Source organism: Hevea brasiliensis, chromosome 5 (assembly GCF_030052815.1).
Source record: "Hevea brasiliensis isolate MT/VB/25A 57/8 chromosome 5, ASM3005281v1, whole genome shotgun sequence".
Taxonomy (NCBI): domain Eukaryota; kingdom Viridiplantae; phylum Streptophyta; class Magnoliopsida; order Malpighiales; family Euphorbiaceae; genus Hevea; species Hevea brasiliensis.
Genome location: NC_079497.1, coordinates 106674992 through 106697817, shown reverse-complemented (window position 1 = coordinate 106697817; position 22826 = coordinate 106674992). Strand labels below are relative to the sequence as shown.

The 22826-nt window shown below is 34.7% G+C and overlaps 1 protein-coding gene across 1 annotated transcript in view; it reads left to right on the top strand.

Moving 5' to 3' along the window:
* LOC110653202 (metal tolerance protein C2) overlaps window positions 1-22696 on the top strand; it is a 28048-nt gene extending 5352 nt beyond the window's left edge. The window contains exons 4-10 of the mRNA XM_058147318.1: window positions 822-898; window positions 4481-4569; window positions 4851-4920; window positions 5393-5431; window positions 5547-5697; window positions 22204-22293; window positions 22448-22696. Of these exons, the coding sequence (XP_058003301.1) occupies window positions 822-898; window positions 4481-4569; window positions 4851-4920; window positions 5393-5431; window positions 5547-5697; window positions 22204-22293; window positions 22448-22549 (618 nt within the window). The 3' untranslated portion in view covers window positions 22550-22696. The remainder of the gene's footprint in view (window positions 1-821; window positions 899-4480; window positions 4570-4850; window positions 4921-5392; window positions 5432-5546; window positions 5698-22203; window positions 22294-22447) is intronic.
* The last annotated feature ends 130 nt before the right edge of the window (window positions 22697-22826 follow it).

The window sequence follows — 22826 nt, the reverse complement described above, 5'->3', positions numbered from 1 at the left end:
AACCTCATTACAAATACTATGTAGACACACTTAAATATGACAAATTGAAATAAAAGTTTAAAATAAGTGTACGCATTACTGGATAGTGGGAGGGTTGCATTGGTTATACGGGTTTCACTAAAAGCACCAATAAAATAAAGCTGGTGTTTTTTATTGGTTCTGCAGCAACATCTGCATGATGTGACATGTCATAGAAAATGTTATCTTGATTGGCATTTTTTCAGAGCAATACATGTCCTCTTGCTGCAGATGCTCTAACGTGAATGGGTAATTGAACTGTTTTTTTCAAATTGCCTTTTCTTATTTAAATGCCATCTCAAAAACTTCTTTTTTAATTGGCATTTTTTTTTGACAAATACTATTTTTATAAATAGTTCCAGATTCACATTAAATTGGTAAATAGTTTTTTTTAACATACTATTTTAATAATTAATCCAATTGTATGAGGATAGATAGAGGGCATGCAAATAATGAGAATAAAGTGAGGGAGAGGAACACGGGTGAGCAACTTTTTATTGTTTCCTTGTTCCTTGTTTTTGGTTTTGCAAATGATTCCAGATGAGTTAAGAAAAACGAAAACCAAGTGTTCTAGCCAAACACATTTTTTTTTTCTTTTAAAAGAAAACTAAAAATCGGAAACCACTAAGATGCTGATTTATGGTAGTGAAACATTTACCTGGGACAAACATTTCTCTACCCTTTTTTTTGGCGGGGGGAGTGGTGTTTGCTTATTTAACATTTCCATTCCATGAACATATTTAATGTCATATTTTTTTGGACTAACATCTGGACATTCGGTCTTTGCCTATATGTGTAGACAGCTGTTTCTTTTGTTCATGTCATTTTCCACAGCAGTGGAGGCACTTCATGCATTCATTCAAGAAGTATCTGAGCACAAGTAAATTTTCATTTTTTCTTAATTTAGTCAATCTATTATGACAAGTAAAACTCCGCCTAAGTAGTTTGCGCTTAGCCGGTCCCAAGCCCGGATAAAGGAGGAGGGTTGCGGTAGGTGACAACCAGCGTAAAAATTTCGTCACACCCTATGATATGGATTCAAATGATATAAACGTTGGGGCGTCCTCTACTAACGACGCGCTACATCGGAGCCCGGGTGTAGTGATAAATATGCAAGGGTGTAGGGCGTTCACCGAAAGCAACGCGCCATGCCGCCGCCCGGGTGTGGTGTTAAGTGAGCAAGGGTTCCCACATCATGGACGGGTGTGGGTAAAGAAGTTAGTCCATAGGACAGATAATAGAACAAATAGTGGAACAGAACACAAGATAGACATAGAAAATAATAGAAGATATCATAGAAGGAGACCAATTAGGAAGGAGCAGGATAGGAGGAGGATCAGGGTTGGTACTTGGAATGTTGGATCACTTACAGGAAAATTAATGGAGCTTGTGGATACCTTGGAAAGGAGAAGGGTGAATATTGCTTGCATTCAGGAGACTAAATGGGTAGGAGAGAAAAGTAAGGAAGTGAGTAATTCAGGTTACAAATTGTGGTTTACCGGAAAGGAGAGAAATAAGAACGGAGTGGGTATAATCATAGACAGGACATTGAAAGACGCAGAGTAAATGTGAAAAGAGTAGGAGATAGAATTATACTAGTAAAGCTAGTACTAGACGGAGAAACAATAAATATAGTTAGTGCTTATGCCCCACAAATAGGACTAGACAGTGAGAGTAAACAAAGGTTTTGGGAAGATATGGATGATTTAATGCAAAGCATACCGAATGAAGAGAATGTTTTCATTGGTGGAGATTTGAATGGACATGTAGGAAGTGATAGGCAAGGTTATGAGAATGTTCATGGAGGTTTTGGTTTTGGCAGTCGAAATGAGGAGGGAAAAAGCATCCTGGATTTTGCTATGGCATACGACCTAATACTAGCAAATACCTACTTTATAAAAAGAGAGTCACATTTAGTGACTTTCAAAAGTGGGCAACATAGAAGCCAAATCGACTTCCTCTTAACCAGAAAGACAAATAGAGCTCTATGCAAGGATTGCAAGGTCATTCCAGGAGAGGCTTTAACAAGTCAACATAGGTTAGTGGTCTTGGATGTCAAGTTTAGGAACAATTCAAGTAAGGTCAGAAGAAATAGTGTAGCTCGAACAAAGTGGTGGGAGTTCAAAGGAGTAAAGCAAGTGAAGTTCAAAAATGAGCTTCTTGAGTGCAAGTATGGAAGCTAGATATGGAGGCCAATGATATGTGGATACAGATGGCATCAAAGATTAGAGAAGTAGCTAGAAAAGTACTTGGGGAGTCTAAAGGACATGGACCACCTTCAAAAGAGAGATGGTGGTGGAATGAGGAAGTACAAAAGGCAGTGAAGAGAAAAAGGGAATGGTATAAGAAATTACCTAAATGTGATAATAATGAGGCATATGAACAGACAAGATAGCAAAGAAAGAGGCAAAAGGCGATTAGCCAAGCAAGAGCACAGCCTTTGAAAAGTTATATGAGAAACTTGGAACTAAAGAAGGAGAAAGATATTTATAGATTAGCAAGGAGTAGAGAAAGGAAATGTCAAGATCTCAATCAAGTTAGGTGCATTAAGGATAAAGAAGGAAAAGTGTTGGTGAAAGATGAGGACATTAAAGAAAGATGGAGAAATTATTTTAATGATCTCTTTAATAATAGTCAAAATGGAAATAGCGTGAATATAGATTATAGAACAATAGAAAAGAATGTAAATTATACTAGAAGGATTAGATCTTTAGAAGTAAAGGAAGCACTTAAGAGAATGAAATTAGGTAAAGCTGTGGACAGATGAAATACCAATTGAAGTGTGGAAGTGTTTGAGAGATGTGGGAGTGGCATGGTTAACTAAATTGTTTAATAAGATTCTAAACTCAAAGAAAATGCTGATGAATGGAGGAATATTTTAGTACTTATTTTTAAAAATAAGAGAGGTATATAGAGTTGCTCAAACTATAGGGGAATTAAACTCATGAGCCATACTATGAAGTTGTGGGAGAGAGTTGTGGAGCATCGACTACGTCATGATACTTCCATCTCTCTCAATCAATTTGGTTTCATGCCTGGTCGTTCAACTATGGAAGCGATCTTTCTCATTAGAAGCTTGATGGAGAAATATAGAGATGGGAAGAAAGATCTACACATGGTTTTTATTGATTTGGAGAAGGCTTATGATAGTGTTCCAAGAGAGGTCTTATGGAATGCGTTAGAACAAAAGAGGGTATCTATTAGGTACATACAAGTATTGAAAGATATGTATGAAGGAGCAACTACTATTGTGCGCACAGTGGGAGGGGACACAAGAGATTTTCCGATCTCAGTTGGATTACACCAAGGATCAGCCATAAGCCCTTACCTTTTTACATTAGTTTTAGATGAACTGACGAAACATATACAAGAGAGTATTCCTTGGTGCATGATGTTTGCGGATGATATTGTTCTGATAGATGAGACACGAGAAGGAGTCAATAGGAAGTTAGAACTTTGGAGAAGTACTCTAGAGTCAAAGGGTTTTAAGTTAAGTAGAACGAAGACAGAATACATGCATTGCAAGTTCAGTGAAGGCCAAACTGGTGATAGGGAAGGAGTTAGTTTGAATGGAGTGGTACTGTCCCAAAGTAATCACTTTAAATATCTAGGCTCAGTCCTTCAAGTAGATGGGGGATGTGAGGAGGATGTTAATCATAGGATTAAAGCCGGATGGTTGAAGTGGAGACGTGCCACGGGAGTTTTATGTGATCGTAAGATTCCCAATAAATTAAAAGGAAAATTTTACCGTACAGCCATACGACCGGCTATGTTATATGGTAGTGAGTGTTGGGCACTGAAAGAGTCGTATGCATCTAAGATAAGAGTTGCAGAGATGAGAATGTTAAGGTGGATGAGTGGTCATACTAGACTAGATAAAGTCCGTAATGAAAGTATTAGAGAAAAGGTAGGAGTGGTGCCAATTGAAGATAAGTTGAGAGAAGGGAGATTGAGGTGGTTTGGTCATATGAAGCGTAGACATACGGAGGCCCCAGTTAGACAAGTAGAGCACATTAGGCTAGAGGATAGAAAGAAAAAAAGGGGTAGACCTAAATTGACTTGGAGGAGAGTAGTACAGCATGACTTAGAAGCATTACACATTTCTGAGGATTTAACCCAAAATCGTTCAGAGTGGAAAAAGCGAATCCATATAGCCGACCCCAAATTTTTGGGATAAAGGCTTAGTTGAGTTGAGTTGAGTTGTATTATGACAAGTAAAAAGGGGTAAAGTAACCTTGTGTTGATTTTTTTTTTAAATGTAAGTTTTCTTCTTCTGCATGTAGAAATTGTCTAAAAAAAATAAATCTCATGCAGACTTTATTGCCAGAATACATTCTTTATAGGTCAACTCAATCCCTGCATTTGACATGACAATTATGTAATGGATACATTATTATTATCAAGAAATTTATGGTTCTTTTATATGAAGATACTTTGTTGGTAACTTTGCTGCTGCTTGTAGGCATTATTTGATTGTTTCGGCGGTGACAAATTTACTGATTAATCTTATTGGTGTTTGGTTCTTTAGGAACTATGCTCGCATTAGTCTTGGTAAGTCTTCTATTGCAGCTGTAGGTGTCTCCAGAAATCTTCTTAGATTAAGATTAAGCAATATAAAAGGGCTAATTTCTGCAAATGCTTGTGTAAATATTTGTGTATTGTTATTATATGGAGTGAAAAACTCTAAAAGATGATGATTTACCTACTTGATTATGAGTAGGATGTATATGTTGCTTGTGCAAGCTGGTGTAATATTATTTTCACCATTTGTGTTAGTCTTCATAGTTCTCCTTCCATTTGTACTTATTCTAAATATGCATGTTTTGTTGCAGTCTACAGAAAAGCAGAAGACATGAATTACCAATCAGTTTGCTTGCATGTCCTTGCTGATTCCATTCGTAGGTTTGCTCTCTATCACTCTATCCCTATGATCAAAATGGCATACAGATTTCCCTTTGCACATTCATTTTTTGGATTAATTTTATTTATGCTAATTGAACTTATCATAAATTTCAACATGGTCACTATATTTGTATCATTAAAAATACACGATTTTAGTTTTATTTCATCAAAGTTAATATTGCTGATTTTGATAAAATTTCAGCCATATGTTTTCATGATAACCAAGTAAAAGTTTTTTAAATATATTCCTTAGGCTATAGAGAGATAGTCATAAAAAAGGCTAAATTCCTAGAAAAATTTAGTAATATTGACTTTATTGAAAAAAAAAAACCTTAATGATGAATGATTTTATTGATATAAATTATAAATTGAAATTTGGTGAATGAACCTTGCAATTTTGAATTTTCTTGTCCAAATATTTGTTTTCTTTTTTATGTATTAATATTAAACTGGTATACTGTTTGTTTCTCAGTGCAGGATTTATATTGGCATCCTGGTTTTTGTCCCTCGGGTACGTTGCTTCATCTTTCATTTTCTACCTTAGTTCTGCAAAACCACTGGGCCTTTCTCATTCTCCCTAATCTTTTCAGATTGTTCTTTTTTTTTTTTTGACCCTTTAATTGCAGGGTTGACAATGCTAAAGTCTTATGTTTGGGGCTAGTTTCAGTTGCAGTTTTTATGCTTGTCATGCTACTGTTTAAATCTACTGCTGGCATCTTGCTTCAAATGGCGCCACCGAGTATTCCTTCTTCAGCATTGAGCAAATGCCTAAGACAGGTAAGCTCCCAGAAAGGTTTCTACTAACACAACTGCACTTTGAGTGCATTAGCAATTTAACATCATCTAATTTAAGAAAATTTAAATTTTCAATTTAAAAATCAAGGGTGTTTTGGTAATTCAAACTTGTTTCCCTACACTTCTGTATTTTATTGGGATTCTCTTCCTCAACTGAATCTCTCTTTTTCTCACCACAGCTTTATCAACTCTTCTATTTCTTGTTCTACTGTCTCATGCATAGTTGTTAAAGGCTCAATGCGCATCGAGGCGCTAAGGGTCTTGGAGCCTAGGAGCAAGGCGCATGCTTGAGCGAAGTGAGGCTCAAAAAAAAAAAAAAAAAAAAATAAATTATATAAGCACAATAGGTTTAATTAATGTAATATTAATTACATATGATAATATATGTAATTTATTGTTTATTTTATTACTTATTGCTCTACCATTATCAATTAAATTATATATACGAGTAAAAATTGTTATTAAAATACATTATATTAATTTTATTTTTAATCAAATATAATGTTAAAATGATAATTTTAATTTTCTATTCTAATAAAATTTTTAATTTTTAGTATTTTTACTATATATTTAATTTAATAATATGTTATTAAATATAAATTAAAATTATTTGAAATGAATTTTATAAACTTATTATGAATAATTATCATTTGAATCCATATCATAGGGTGTGACGAAATTTTTACGCTGGTTGTCACCTACCGCAACCCTCCTCCTTTATCCGGTCTTGGGACCGGCTAAGAAGTTAGTCATCATGGACGGGTGTGGGTAAAGAAGTTAGTCCATAGGACAGATACTAGAATAAATAGTGGAACAGAACACAAGATAGACATAAAAAACAATAGAAGATATCATAGAAGGAGACCAATTAGGAAGGAGTAAGATAGGAGGAGGATCAGGGTTGGTACTTGGAATGTTGGATCACTTACGGGAAAATTAATGGAACTTGTGGATACCTTGGAAAGGAGAAGCGTGAATATTGCTTGCATTCAGGAGACTAAATGGGTAGGAGAGAAAAGTAAGGAAGTGGGTAATTCAGGGTACAAACTGTGGTTTACAGGAAATGAGAGAAACAAGAACGGAGTGGGCATAATCATAGATAGGACATTGAAAGACGCAGTAATAGCTGTGAAAAGAGTAGGAGATAGAATTATACTAGTAAAGCTAGTACTAGGAGGAGAAACAATAAATATAGTTAGTGCTTATGCCCCACAAATAGGACTAGACAGTGAGAGTAAACAAAGGTTTTGGGAAGATATGGATGATTTAATGCAAAGCATACCGAATGAAGAGAATGTTTTCATTGGTGGAGATTTGAATGGGCATGTAGGAAGTGATAGACAAGGTTATGAGAATGTTTATGGAGGTTTTGGTTTTGACAGTCGAAATAAAGAGGGAAAAAATATCTTGGATTTTGCTATGGCATACGACCTAATACTAACAAATACCTACTTTATAAAAAGAGAGTCACATTTAGTGACTTTCAAAAGTGGGCAACATAGAAGCCAAATCGACTTCCTTTTAACTAGGAAGACAAATAGAGCTCTATGCAAGGATTGCAAGGTCATCCTAGGAGAAGCTTTAACAAGTCAACATCGGTTGGTGGTCTTGGATGTCAAGTTTAGGAACAATTCAAGTAAGGTCAGAAGAAATAGTGTAGCTCGAACAAAGTGGTTGGAGTTCAAAGGAGTAAAGCAAGTGAAGTTAAAAAATGCGCTTCTTGAGTCTAAAGTATGGAAGCTGGATATGGAGGCCAATGATATGTGGATACAGATGGCATCAAAGATTAGAGAAGTAGCTAGAAAAGTACATGGAACACCCTCAAAAGAGAGATGGTGGTGGAATGAGGAAGTACAAAAGGTAGTGAAGAGAAAAAGGGAATGGTATAAGAAATTACCTAAATGTGATAATAATTAGGCATATGAACAGTACAAGATAGCAAAGAAAGAGGCAAAAAAGGCAGTTAGTCAAGCAAGAGCACAGGCATTTGAAAAGTTATATGAGAAACTTGGAACTAAAGAAGGGGAGAAAGATATTTATAGATTAGCAAGGAGGAGAGAAAGGAAATGTCAAGATCTCAATCAAGTTAGGTGCATTAAGGATAAAGAAGGAAAAGTGTTGGTGAAAGATGAGGACATTAAAGAAAGATAGAGAAATTATTTTAATGATCTCTTTAATAATAGTCAAAATGGAAATAGCGTGAATATAGATTATAGAACAATAGAAAAGAATGTAAATTATACTAGAAGGATTAGATCTTTAGAAGTAAAGGAAGCACTTAAGAGAATGAAATTAGGTAAAGCCTGTGGACCCGATGAAATACCAATTGAAGTGTGGAAGTATTTGGGAGATATGGGAGTGGCATGGTTAACTAAATTATTTAATAAGATTCTAAACTCAAAGAAAATGCCTGATGAATGGAGGAAGAGTATTTTAGTACCTATTTTTAAAAATAAGGGAGACATATAGAGTTGCTCAAACTATAGGGGAATTAAACTCATGAGCCATACTATGAAGTTGTGGGAGAGAGTTGTGGAGCATCGACTACGTCATGATACTTCCATCTCTCTCAATCAATTTGGTTTCATGCCTGGTCGTTCAACTATGGAAGCGATCTTTCTCATTAGAAGCTTGATGGAGAAATATAGAGATGGGAAGAAAGATCTACACATGGTTTTTATTGATTTGGAGAAGGCTTATGATAGTGTTCCAAGAGAGGTCTTATGGAATGCGTTAGAACAAAAGAGGGTATCTATTAGGTACATACAAGTATTGAAAGATATGTATGAAGGAGCAACTACTATTGTGCGCACAGTGGGAGGGGACACGAGATTTTCCGATCTCAATTGGATTACATCAAGGATCAGCCATAAGCCCTTACCTTTTTACATTAGTTTTAGATGAACTGACGAAACATATACTAGAGAGTATTCCTTGGTGCATGATGTTTGCGGATGATATTGTTCTGATAGATGAGACACGAGAAGGAGTCAATAGAAAGCTAGAACTTTGGAGAAGTACTCTAGAGTCAAAAGGTTTTAAGTTAAGTAGAACGAAGACAGAATACATACATTGCAAGTTCAGTGAAGGCCAAACTGGTGATAAGGAAGGAGTTAGTTTGAATGGAGTGATAATGCCCCAAAGTAATCAGTTTAAATATCTAGGCTCAATCCTTCAAGTAGATGGGTGATGTGGACTTATCCGCAAGTATACGGGTCGTCTCAAGTAATAAAGTGATGAATCAAGTATCGTTCCCACTAGGATTTGCTGTTTGATTACTAAACTATGAATGAAGCGATTATTTGGGCTAATGATTAATGAATAAATGGTAAATGTAAATGAGCAAGGTAAATTGATTAATCTAATTGAAATGGGTAAAGAGCAAAAAAATAAATTCTAATTCTAGCTCGCAATTAAACTAAAATTAACAATGAGTAATTTAAACGAAAGTCTAATTATGGTAAAAGTGATTCCAGAGTTGGGGGTTTATGCATAAATTAATTGGGATTTGTCTTGGGCATTCCAATTTTTAGGGAAAAATAGAGTTTGAAGGAAATTGATTCTAAATTCCTTTGATATCTTTTTCAAGCAAATCAAAGTGTATTCTAAAATAACCAAACCTACTTTCGTATGTATTTGATTACTTTAAAACCCATTAAGTTTTGTAACCAATAATTAATTCCTCTTAAAGTCCTAGTTTATTTCTAAATCTAGGTGATTTTAAGTTCCAATCCTTGATTAACTATCAATGACCTTCACCTTTCGGTCCTTCAATCAAAGATTAACACAATACCCAATGGGTACCAACATTAGGCAAGTAAATCAAGCACACAAGGAAGGAATCAAAACTCATATTCATATAAAATAAGGAAATACCCAATCCAAATCCACAAATTAATCTAAAACATATTTCCCAACTCTGAAATCTAAAGAAATTACTCACTCATGATGGTATTTACAAGAAATATAGATGGAAGAATAAAGAAAAACATGATAAAAGGACTGAAATGGGAAAACCCAGGTGGAAGAACCAAGGTCTCTGGTTTCTGAGCTCAAAAACTCGTGCAGCAGCTCCTCCTCTCCAGAGAATGGCGTCTTCTCTACCTCTTTCTATATAATTTTCTTTCCTTTTTGTTTTTCTCCCTCTTCCTCTTATGGCAAAAATAAGGAAATGATGAATTTATATGGTCCCTAAAAGTTACCCTAAAAGTAAATAAAAGAAAAGGAGTGGATAGAAAATGAGGTGTAAAATTATCCAAGTCAAAGACTATTCACGTTAGGCCGCTTAGGGTTCGCTTAACCTAAGCGACTTCTTAGCAAATTTAGCCTCTGGTCGCACTGTCTGCTTAAGGTTAAGCAGACCTTCAGCAAATCTCGGCAGATTTAGAGTAAAATAGACTTTTCTGCTCATGCTTGACTTGTGTTGCACCTTAAGCATTGCCGCTTTACCCTGAGCATGACCTTAAGCAAGGTCTCAAGCAAATTTCGGCTGGTTTGCTCTTTCAAGGCTTGATTTCTTCAACTTTCCTCCATGCTTAAAGAATCCCAAATTTCTTCAAATCACTTCCTAATGCACTCATTGATCCTCGATTTGCCACAAAATTCTATCAAAAACAACAAAATTACAAAAATCAAATATAAAGTATCTAAAATTAACAAATAAACTAAAATAAAGCTAAAAACATAAAATATACTAAAATATAAGGGCAAAATGAATGCAAAACTACCCTAAAATGTCTATATGAAATGAGTGTAACAAATTCCCCCAAACTTAAACCTTTGCTTGTCCTCAAGCAAATTAAAAACAATTAAAACTATTTGGGGTACCTTACCTTAAATTTATGCAAATTACTTATCCAAACTCTCAAGCTTACCTTTGGCCACCAACAAACCATATACCCACTTTCAAGATGCAAAGAATTCAATCCTTACCAAAGTTATCACCGCTTAGCCTTGGGTCAATTATCCATATCATTAAACCCAAACCAATCAATCACAAAGAATAATCATGCCTAAATAGACTATAGGGTAATCCATAAGCTAAAGTGTCTCAAATAATGATGGAAGTAAATGAATGGATTAATGATATCACAATCCCATAGGCAATTCTCTTATTCCAATCTCCACTAATGTAGCAAATCAACATCAAAAGATCAAAAGGACTTTCAAGGGTTGTAATGGGGCTAAGGGGGTGATAATGTGGCTAACAAGGAAAGGATAAAGGTAACAAAATATGAGAATAATCAAATTATTAAAAGATCAAGAAACACAAATTCTTTTTTTTTTTTTTTTTTTTTTTTTTAAATCAATTGGGAGAAGGAACTTTACAACTTTTCACCAATGCTAGCATATAATTTTGAAGCTTTTAGAGGGACTATATAAATGATATTGACTTTGAATTACAATTGTCCCTTTTCAATTCACCCCCAAACTTATTTCTTTGTGTACTTGGGTGGTGAATTACTTTACATACCATAATTGAATTTTGCTAGCCTTTTTACTTTAGCCACTTCTCCCAACTAATTGTTATACATATATTTTTTTTTTCTTCTTTTTTTTTTTTATGTGTATCTATCACTTAAAGGATTATCTCATAGAGGGTAGGTAAGTGTTTGGGTTTATGGCTAGGCATTAATGTGGGTTCTAAAGGAATAAGAGGGATAAATGTAGGCTCAAATTGGTTCCAAAGGGAAATTTTTAAGTGAGGTTGGCTAAGGCTAAAATATGGGTTTAAAATTCAAAGAATGCCTAGATCATTTCTTTTTCAAGTGTATGCTATGATTTCGCCTTGAAAGGTTTAGGAAGATTGTTCTAGGATTGGTGAGACATCAATTAGCTACTTCTCACCTTAGAGTTTTCTCTAAGCACTCAAAGTCAATGCAATTGATTGGGTGGCCCTTGGCTAAGAAGATATAAACTAAAGCAAGAATCTAATAACTTTGCACCTATCTAGAACTTTTAATCCATCAAACCCTTCTAAAAGTAAGCTCAATTGCTCTTCAAAGCAATTCTCAATCCTCTAAGGACAAGGTAAAAATTTATTTTTATGATATGCATGATCCTAAAATGAATGCATAAATCGAATTAAAACTAAGTGTAATCTATATGAAAACTATATGCAAATGTATGTATATAAGTATAGATATGTGTGTGGTATATGTATATGTGTGTGGATTATCTATATATGGATGAATGAAATGCAATAAATGAATGAAAGAAAATTTTAAAGAAAATTTTGCAAAAATTTTGCCCTCACCCCCAAACTCAAATGAAACATTGTCCTCAATGTTTAAAATGAATGCAAAGATGGGCAAAATTGTGTGAACTAATCAATTAATGAAATATATACAATTGGGGATTAAATCAATATAAGCTCAAGTATTTCAAAATTAGCTCAAAATGATATTAACAATGAAGCTTTAGAGAGAAAAATGTGAAAAGGTATCCCAAATGTATGAATTTACACTGCTTAAGATGTTGCTTAACCTGTTGCGTAGGGTAAAGCGAAAGCATAAGCATTGGCAACATACCATAGGCATAAATAGTAAAAGGGTAAGCTGTTACCTCCAAATGATGTGAAACAGATGCGGCTCAAAGAAAATTGTGCAACTCATCAATGTTAACAAAATTAGGATTGAAGAAAAGATAAAGTGCAAAAATAACGTGCAAGAAGATGAAAAAGTGTAAAGAAATAAGATCTAACAGTTAAATCAAAAATTAAACTAAAAAGCATTCATAGAATAACTATATGCATATCAAAAGATAAAATAAAATAAAGTAAACTAAAGGAAAGAAGTGCAAAGATAATCATAAAAACTAATTACCAAAGTATTACAACTATTACTAAGGTTTGAAGATTAAAATAAACAGATTACAAAGTGAACCTAAAACAGAAATTAAAACTGAATTAAAGAACTAAAACTAGTACGAAACTACTGCTACTGTTCAAGCTCTGCTGTCAAGACTTTGTTGCTGCATCAGGGTCTGCTTCAGGTTCTGCAGTAGTTTCATTGTGATCTGAAGCTTCAGAAGCAGTTTCCAAATTTTCTGTGAGGTCTTTCATTTCTTGAAGCATGTCTTGGCCCCAATGATATAAATTGTTATAAGATTGGGCCAATTTGTTGTGGGCGAGGGTTTTATAAAAATGGCGGAAGTTTTGGGCTTTTTAAAATGTGGGACAGAAATCTGGTAATTTGGGCCATGCTTGGGGTTAAGCATAAGGTTCAGCAGAATTTGCTTAAGACTCTGCTTGACAAGCAACATCATCAGCAAGTTTCGGCAGGTTTTGAGAAAAATTGTGGTTTTGCTTACCAAAAACAGTCCAAATGCTATGGAATGCTGTCATGACCCTTAGCAATTACCAAATACACACAAACACCATAAATTTGAGGAATTTAAGCTCATCATCTCTTAGAACTCATCAAACACTATATATTTTCATTTAGCTTATGCAAGCATTTTTCAATTTAGGCATCAATTTTGACTACCTTTGTGCACACTTAATGAAATGGTCTCCTTTCTCTACTTATACCAAAGGTACATTTCAGCAGCATTTGAGACAAGTTCCAAACATTCAAGAATTGCAGAAAAGACATAGAAATTGACTTTTTAAGCAGCATGAACAGTAACAAAAATCTGCAGACTGTAAAAACTAGCAGCAATTCAAACAAAAACATGTAAATTCCTAACAAACTACAAAATTATGTATACACTAAAAGGTAAAACTTAACAAACACTATTTTTGCACTTCAATAAAGCTCACATCAGTCCTAAATATCAAAATTGATCCTCATCCAGGTTGTATTTCACAGAATTTACACAAGATATAAAATTAAACATGTGCTATCAAGTAGATTGCAATATCAGCAATTTAGCACAAGTTTAAAGGTGTTACTGTTCACAGGTACTGCATAAAGTGCAGAATTTTGCTTTATACTTGTTCCTTCTCAATTCTTCATTTCTTTGCTGCAAGTCTCAGTTTGCCCAATCTTCATGAATGATCTACAAAAGATAAACAAATATCACTTTTGAGTTTTATGAGGGTAAAAACTAAAATGAAATGAAATGGAAATTAATAAACTATAAAAGGATACGCTTGGGTTGCCTCCCAAGAAGCGCTTATTTAAGGTCATTAGCTTGACCCCTTCAAATATGCTAATCAAAAAGCGGCTTCCTTCCATAATAATTATCATATAATATGACATATGGGTCTTGATGTAAAGTGCCCTCAAGATTGGCCAGATTTGAAGCAAATTTGCATGTAGCATGAACAACACTTGGAGTTGAATCACATGCTTGGGTTGAAGAAAGCTTAAGCTCATGTAGGATATAAAATGATGAAGGAGGTATCCATGAGAGAAAAGGGTCTTCTGGTGGTGTATGTGAAAGATCCATCAATGACCTCAAGTTAATGGTTTTATCAATTTCCTCAACCACCAACTTCTTTTCTAACTCATTTCCATAGAAGCCCTCTTCTAATGACTCTCTAAGGATAAAAGAGTTGTTTCCTTCAACTTTAAGTTCTATTTCTTCTTCAAGTAACTCATTTTCTTGTGGAAACTCTATTGGTAACTCATCTTCAAAGGATTTTTCTTTTTCTGATTGAGGCTCCACTTCTTCTGCAGATTCAAATTCCCATGAAGCATTATCATAGTTTAACCCATTGTCTCCAGCTTGAGTATTTTGTTCCTCCTCATAAACTCCATTCATCATCTTAATTGATAGCTCATTTTTTTTCATTGATGTTTCAAGATCATCCAATTTAGCTACCATCTCTTTAAGTTTCATTCCTTGGTCTTCTTGAATATTCAATAATTGGTTAAAGAGATTTTCAAATTTATCTTCTGTCTCTTCATGTCCCACTCCTTTCTCTTCTTCAAACTCAAATGATTGGTCTGAAATATTGGGTTGTTTGTGGTATGGGGGATATTGGTGACTCCAACCCTGCAGTGAAGGGTCCCAATGCCAATGGTAATCAAAATCCGCCATGTCATTCAACAAGTGAATGACATCCTCATGACCTCTTTGAAGAACATGATCACCAGTTGCCCAAGCTCCATAATCTACCCAATTTCTTGTCGCTTCATCCAAACCATCATAGAAACAAAGAATTAGAGACTGATTTGAAAGGTTGTGGTTGGAAAATCTCTCTACCATATCATTAAATCTTCCCCAAGCAGCATAAAAGGGCTCCAAGTGCAGTTGAGCAAAACTTGTGAAGACTTGTACGTGAAACATTTTGAAATACCTCACAAGATAAGCAAATGGAAACAAAATTAGAAAGAAAAATTCAAAAAGAAAAACACAAAGTAATAATAAAAGAAAATTAAAAAGAAAATGTCTAAATTAACCAAATAACCAAATCATCTAATATCAAACAACAATTCCCCGGCAACGGCGCCAAAAACTTGATGTGGACTTATCCGCAAGTATACGGGTCATCTCAAGTAATAAAGTGATGAATCAAGTATCGTTCCCACGAGGATTTGCTGTTTGATTACTAAACTATGAATGAAGCGATTATTTGGGCTAATGATTAATGAATAAATGGTAAATGTAAATGAGCAAGGTAAATTGATTAATCTAATTGAAATGGGTAAAGAGCAAAAAAATAAATTCTAATTCTAGCTCGCAATTAAACTAAAATTAACAATGGGTAATTTAAACGAAAGTCTAATTATGGTAAAAGTGATTCCAGAGTTGGGGGTTTATGCATAAATTAATTGGGATTTGTCTTGGGCATTCCAATTTTTAGGGAAAAATAGAGTTTGAAGGAAATTGATTCTAAATTCCTTTGATATCTTTTTCAAGCAAATCAAAGTGTATTCTAAAATAACCAAACCTACTTTCGTATGTATTTGATTACTTTAAAACCCATTAAGTTTTGTAACCAATAATTAATTCCTCTTAAAGTCCTAGTTTATTTCTAAATCTAGGTGATTTTAAGTTCCAATCCTTGATTAACTATCAATGACCTTCACCTTTCGGTCCTTCAATCAAAGATTAACACAATACCCAATGGGTACCAACATTAGGCAAGTAAATCAAGCACACAAGGAAGGAATCAAAACTCATATTCATATAAAATAAGGAAATACCCAATCCAAATCCACAAATTAATCTAAAACATATTTCCCAACTCTGAAATCTAAAGAAATTACTCACTCATGATGGTATTTACAAGAAATATAGATGGAAGAATAAAGAAAAACATGATAAAAGGACTGAAATGGGAAAACCCAGGTGGAAGAACCAAGGTCTCTGGTTTCTGAGCTCAAAAACTCGTGCAGCAGCTCCTCCTCCAGAGAATGGCGTCTTCTCTACCTCTTTCTATATAATTTTCTTTCCTTTTTGTTTTTCTCCCTCTTCCTCCTTCCCCTTGTGGCAAAAATAAGGAAATGATGAATTTATATGGTCCCAAAAAGTTGCCCTAAAAGTAAATAAGAGCCAAGGAGTGGATAGGAAATGAGGTGTAAAATTATCCAAGTCAGCAGCACTATTCACGTTAGGCGCTTAGGGTTCGGCTTAACCCTAAGCAGCTTCTTAGCAAATTTAGCCTCTGGTCGCACTGTCTGCTTAAGGTTAAGCAGACCTTCAGCAAATCTCGGCAGATTTAGAGTAAAATAGACTTTTCTGCTCATGCTTGACTTGTGTTGCACCTTAAGCATTGCCGCTTTACCCTGAGCATGACCTTAAGCAAGGTCTCAAGCAAATTTCGGCTGGTTTGCTCTTTCAAGGCTTGATTTCTTCAACTTTCCTCCATGCTTAAAGAATCCCAAATTTCTTCAAATCACTTCCTAATGCACTCATTGATCCTCGATTTGCCACAAAATCCTATCAAAAACAACAAAATTACAAAAATCAAATATAAAGTATCTAAAATTAACAAATAAACTAAAATAAAGCTAAAAACATAAAATATACTAAAATATAAGGGCAAAATGAATGCAAAACTACCTTAAAATGTCTATATGAAATGAGTGTAACAATGGGGGATGTGAGGAGGATGTTAGTCATAGGATTAAAGCCGGATGGTTGAAGTGGAGACGTGCCACGGGAGTTTTATGTGATCGTAAGATTCCCAATAAATTGAAAGGAAAATTTTACCGTACAGCCATACGATCGGCTATGTTATATGGTAGTGAGTGTTGAGCACTGAAAGAGTCGTATGCATCTAAGATAAGAGTTGCAGAGATGATAATGTTAAGGTGGATGAGTGGCCATACTAGACTAGATAAAGTCCGTAATGAGAGTATTAGAGAAAAGGTAGGAGTGGTGCCAATTGAAGATAAGTTGAGAGGAGAGATTGAGTTGGTTTGGTCATGTGAAGTGTAGACATACGGAGGCTCCAGTTAGACAAGTAGAGCACATTAGGTTAGAGGATAGAAAGAAAAAAAGGGGTAGACCTAAATTGACTTGGAGGAGAGTAGTACAACATGACCTAGAAGCATTACACATTTCTGAGGATTTAACCCAAAATCGTTCAGAATGGAGAAAAAGAATCCATATAGCCAACCCCAAATTTTTGGGATAAAGGCTTAGTTGAGTTAAGTTGAGTTGAGTTGGTATTATGAATAATTATGTATTTAATATAAAAGTAATTCATTTAATATTTAATTTATGCAAAATAGAATTAAATACATAAAAAATTAATAACTATAGCTCATTTATCAGCTGAATAACATCTTCAAATCCCGTTACTTTTGCATATTACCACTTGGATTGCAGAAAAAGAAAGAAAAATGATGGCTACTTAATAGATAAAAAAAGAAGAAAAAAGAGCAAATTGTGATAAAGGAGGAAGATCGCGTCTTCAAGAAGCAGAAATGAACCCAGCCAGGTCATGCCTTAAAGAAGCAGCAGAAAAACAAGAAGAAGAACGAAAGAAAGAAAGAAGAAGATCAGAAGAAAGAAAGAAGAAGATCAGCTAACTCATGTCTTCAAGAAGCAGCAGAAAAGCAAGAAGAAAGAGAGAAGAAGAAGAAGAAAGAAAGAAAGAAAGAAAGAAATAATAAGAAGAAGACCGGTCAGCTCATGTCTTCAAGAAGCAATAGAAAAGCAAGAAGAAAGAGAGAAGAAGAAGAAGAAGAAAGAAAGAAAGTGTCACACGTTACCCCTCTGTAAGGCATAACATGATCCCGTAGAATACCTAATGAACTAACGAACTTCACCTACCGATAACTCATTAAGTACCCTACAAGGGATTTTAAAACAATTTTCTTATCTTTGACAAGTGGTGAGCATTTCTAATAAGTATTTAAAACATTTAGTTGAAATTAAAACTAATTAATATTTTTGGCCATTTTAGTTTTCCGCAAATCTTATAAAAATTTTGACAGAGTTTCCTCTGTATTTTGAGAAAACCGTTCTTCGAATACCTATAAAAAGCACTTCTAAAAGTTTTTCTCAACTAATACTTCGGTTTCACAATTAAACTCAATCAATTTCTCAAAATTCACAAGTTCAATAGTTCTCAAAATACTGTCAATCAATATCATTCATATTTCATTAAAAACAAAATAATTTATACACAACCTTACAAATTTATATCAAAAGAAACACAAACTAAACCTTATTACAAACTTCATACAAATTTGTGTACAAGCTGCTCAAGACCCATTTTTACATAACCATACATTTATGTGCAATATATACATCAAAAGAAATATTTACATTTAGGGTATAAATTATACCCGAAGGCTTCAAGCTGATGACTTCACACACCTCAGCAGCTTAGTCTGCTGCTCCTCTAGTCTCTCAGATTCTGCGACAAAGAATAAAGCTATCGCTGAGTACTAGGACTCAGTGGTGCACAATATACTAAAATAATCTTTATGCAAAACTTAAAGCACATTCATTCAAAAATTTGGCTAAACATGAAAATAAAATACAATCATGCATTGTAAGATTTTACATGTAAACCAAGTTTATTTCAAAGTATCAAAACACATTTCATAAAACCCACAGCTAGATCATGCCATTCGAAACAAATAGAATCTCAATAGCCAGAGGCTAAAGAGAAATCACATGAATCTCAATAGCCAGAGGCTAAAGAGAAATCATATCACAAGGCTAGCTAGCTCAAATATATGGATATCCATTCACATCCTCTTCTACTGGCACACCTCAACACTTCTCCAGAGAAGGAATCAAAATTCAAAACTAATTACCCCCACTAGTCGTGCTAGTGAGGTGTTCAAATATGTGGTCATGACACTGTGGTTTCAAAACTTATCTTAACAATTTGCTAAACATTGTCTTTTCAAATATACATAATAACTTTCAACAATTTAGATCAAACATCATAAAATGCCATAATCCAATATTTCATATTATTTAAAACGATATGCAAAAGATGATTATAAAAGTATATGTTGTGCACAAACCTCAAACGAGTCGCCTGTTGGCCTTGACTCGACTCCTCGGGTTCTGTCCCGGTATTCTTTTCCACTGAAACAAGAAATTTTCCAATGTTTCAGTACTAAAACTTAAAATAAATCCAAAATAAACTTAACTTCACATTTACCTAGCTCTAACGTGTTAAATTCGATGTTCTCGAAATTTTGTGTTTCGGATTACTATTCACTGCACTATTCAAGTCAAATTATTGACTTTCTAAGGCTTAATGGGTATGGGAACTCCAACTTCACCCACATACCACATTTTGGTCACCAAACTTGTTGGTTTTGGTCATTTGTTTAAAGCTCAGGTCATTTTGGCAAAATTGCCAATTTTCGGTTTTGGTTCTCCGAAGTTGCACTGTTCCATTGGTCGATCTACTGTTGGAATTTGACAAAACTTTCTTCATAGAAAATGTTCCTTATTGTCTTAAGTGTATTCTCATTTTTGGATCACCTCAATCGGAGTTTTGTAGCTCAAGTTATGGCCAAAATAAGTTTACTGTTCACGTGTACTGTTCATACTGAGATTTTGGTGCTGACAGATTTTTGGTCCAACTTTGGTCAATAATTTGATCAAGTTAAGTTCATAATTTGGTCTCACTTTCTTCATATGAAATGTTTTACTATGTCTTAGGTTTCCATCGGTTCAAGAATCGCCTAAATCCGAGTTTTCTAGAGGGAGTTATAGCCATCCAAACATTGCTGCTCAATGAAAATTCTGCAGAGTCGCAGGTTTGGTAGCCTAACTTTGCTCAATAATCTGAATGGGTTAATGGCATAATTTGGGGTGATGTTCTTCATGAAAGTTTTAGATCTATATGCCCTCTAACCCCTGGCCAAATTTCAGGTCAATTTGACCTGTCTAACTCGAGTTATGACCAAATGAACAGTTACTGTTCATTTGGTCAGTTTAGTGCAGTGGCAGCCTGCTATCAACTCACTTTGGTCAATTGTTTCACCAAGTTTTGGTCAGTTTTTGGCCATGGTTCCTTAATGAAAATTGTGCTCTTTTATGTCTATTTTCATCTCCAATTGGTGGCATATCAATTGGACTTGTAAAATTTGAGTTTTGGTCCTTCAAAGTGGGTTTGGTCATGCTGCCAGCAGCATGACCATTGACCTACGAATTTGGTTTAATTTCCTACCATTCCCACACAACTTATTTGGTCATTATTGACCATTTTTCAGTCCACAATTGGTCAAAGATATCATTTATGCATTTCTCCAAAATTTTGCCTCAAAACCCTAACATTCAAACCCTAACTCTTCCATCTCATGCATTAAATCACAACTAGTGCACTTAACCTTAACCATTCACTAATCAAAGCTTTTAAACTTATTCTAATGCATCAAATTCATGTAAATCACTCTCCTCTCAAGCTGCCCAAATTTCAGTTTGGTCCTTCTCCCATGTTTTTATTTCATTTCATAACTTCTAAGCTCATGTCAACCATTGCATATGCATTTAAAGAAGTAATATAATGAGTTAACACACTAACCTTTCTTAAATCTTCAAAACCCTAACTTTTGTTCTTCTTTCTTTCTTTCTTTCTTGCTCAATCCTCTTCTCAAGTTGCCTAAATAAGCTTTAACTATGGTGGCTAATTTTTCTATGGTGAAATTTTATGATATACAAGCTCAAAATTGAGCTTTAATGGAGTTTGTGGAGATGGAGAGTTAAGAAAAAGAGAGAGATGAGAGAGGAGATGAAGGTTGACGGAAATGAAGAAGAAAAAAAAATCAATTTCTTTTCTTTTTATTTTGCTTATGGAAGACCACAAAGTCCAAATTTAATAATTCATTTAATTAATTCTTTTATGACATCACCTTTGACTTTTCTAACTTCTTTTTTTTTTTTCTATTTATTTTTTTTATTAGTTCTTTAATTTAATTCTCGATTCCGAAATTTTCTTTTCTCCGATTTTATTTGACAGTTAGGTCAGGAGTCAGCTCTCGGGGTCAATTGACCAAATCGCCCCTCGCCGGTTCATCCCGGTTTGCAAATAATCCAATATTTCTTCCGGCTCCCTGACCTAATTATTTGACTGACTTAACAGCTCTTTTTCGTGATTTTCTCTTTTCCACTGTGTTCATAAGGGTCCTAAGGACCGCAGCGTCACTTTTTACGGTTCGAAATTTGAGTTTAAAATGACTTCGCAGTCGTTCCCGAGGAGGTCACTCATCGCTGTGACTCTCGGCTCGTTTAACCTCTTATGTTCTGTTTTTCTTATTTATAGTTAACTAATTAAACATTACTAATTATTTGTGTTTATGATTTCTCAAATTGTCTTAAGTGTGGCCCTAATCCCATTAATTGTCCAGACCGACACCGGTCACCGGAACAGTGAAATATACCAGGCTATACCAATAGGGGTGTTACAGAAAGAAAGAAAGAAAGAAGAAGAAGAAGAACTAACCTGCAGATTCTGGAGCCTGGAGTTGGAGCTGGAGCCTGGAGTTGTAGAGAAGCCTTCTCCTCCTCCTCTTCCTCCTTTTTTTATTTTTTTGCCTGATGGTTTAAAGAAAATGGAATTTCTGAGCCTGGTGTGGTTGGGGCGTGCTTGCGCCTTGGCCGCCTAGGGTCGCCTTAGGAAGATCGCCTGCCTGGAGAGTTTCAAGGCGTTGAGCCAGGAGCCTAGGTCGCCTTGCGCCTCAGGCACGCCTAGGGTGCGCCTTTAACAACTGTGATCTCATGGTTGTGACATTGTTGCCAATAAGTGCCAAACAAAAAGATATCCTTAGTAATCTCACATATGATAGTGGTTAGTATTGAATGATCCTTTTTCTATCTTTTTTTAATCTTTTCACCACCTGTACCATTTTCAATTGCAGTGATCTTAAAGCATTCTATCTGATTTACCTTTGTTTGTATTGCCACTGACCAGATCTTTCTCCCCTCCCTTTCCTCCATTTTTCCTTTTTGGGAAGTTGTGGATGGTAATGCCAGGCACAGTAATGCTTTGTGATTTGTGATGATGTAATCTAGGGAATTCTCCAAACATTCTGAAGAATGGGTTCATAAATATTACCTATTGATTGAGCATATTGAGGTCAAATTGATCTTTTCCTCCCTGAAATCTTTGGTTAGGTTACTGCTCGTGAAGATGTTAGTGAAATTTCTCAAGCTCGATTTTGGGAATTAGTGCCTGGTCATGTTGTTGGTTCACTTTCAGTTCAGGTACGCCATCATTATTTTTCTTGATGGACTTGCAATGTGTTTTTTATTCCTATAACTGTAAAAAGGAACTTTTGCTTTTAGCTTTTGATCGACATGCTGAAACCGTGAGAGACTTGTAATTTACAGCTTTATTTTGGTGGATGGACACTTACAGGTGAAGAAGGGGATGGATGATCGACCAACATTACAGTTTTTGCATGGTTTGTATCATGATATGGGCATAAAAGTTCTTACAGTGCAGACAGAGTATGATTAAGGCCCACATTTCTGGATGAGAGACAGTAAGAACAGCTTCAGATTGAAATCTGCCATTTATAGTTTTTATTTGGCTTAAAGTTTAATTTAGCCCATATACTTATTGAGAAGTTTAATTTAGCCAATTTTCAACTTTTTATCCAATTTAGCCTAGAAGTTTCAATTTAAGCTCAATTTAACATAAAAATAAAGAAAATCAAGAAATTTAACTTCTTAATTTTTGCGCTTAAATCAAGAATTAAGAAATTTAGTTTTAAAATCAATAAATTAAACTTCTT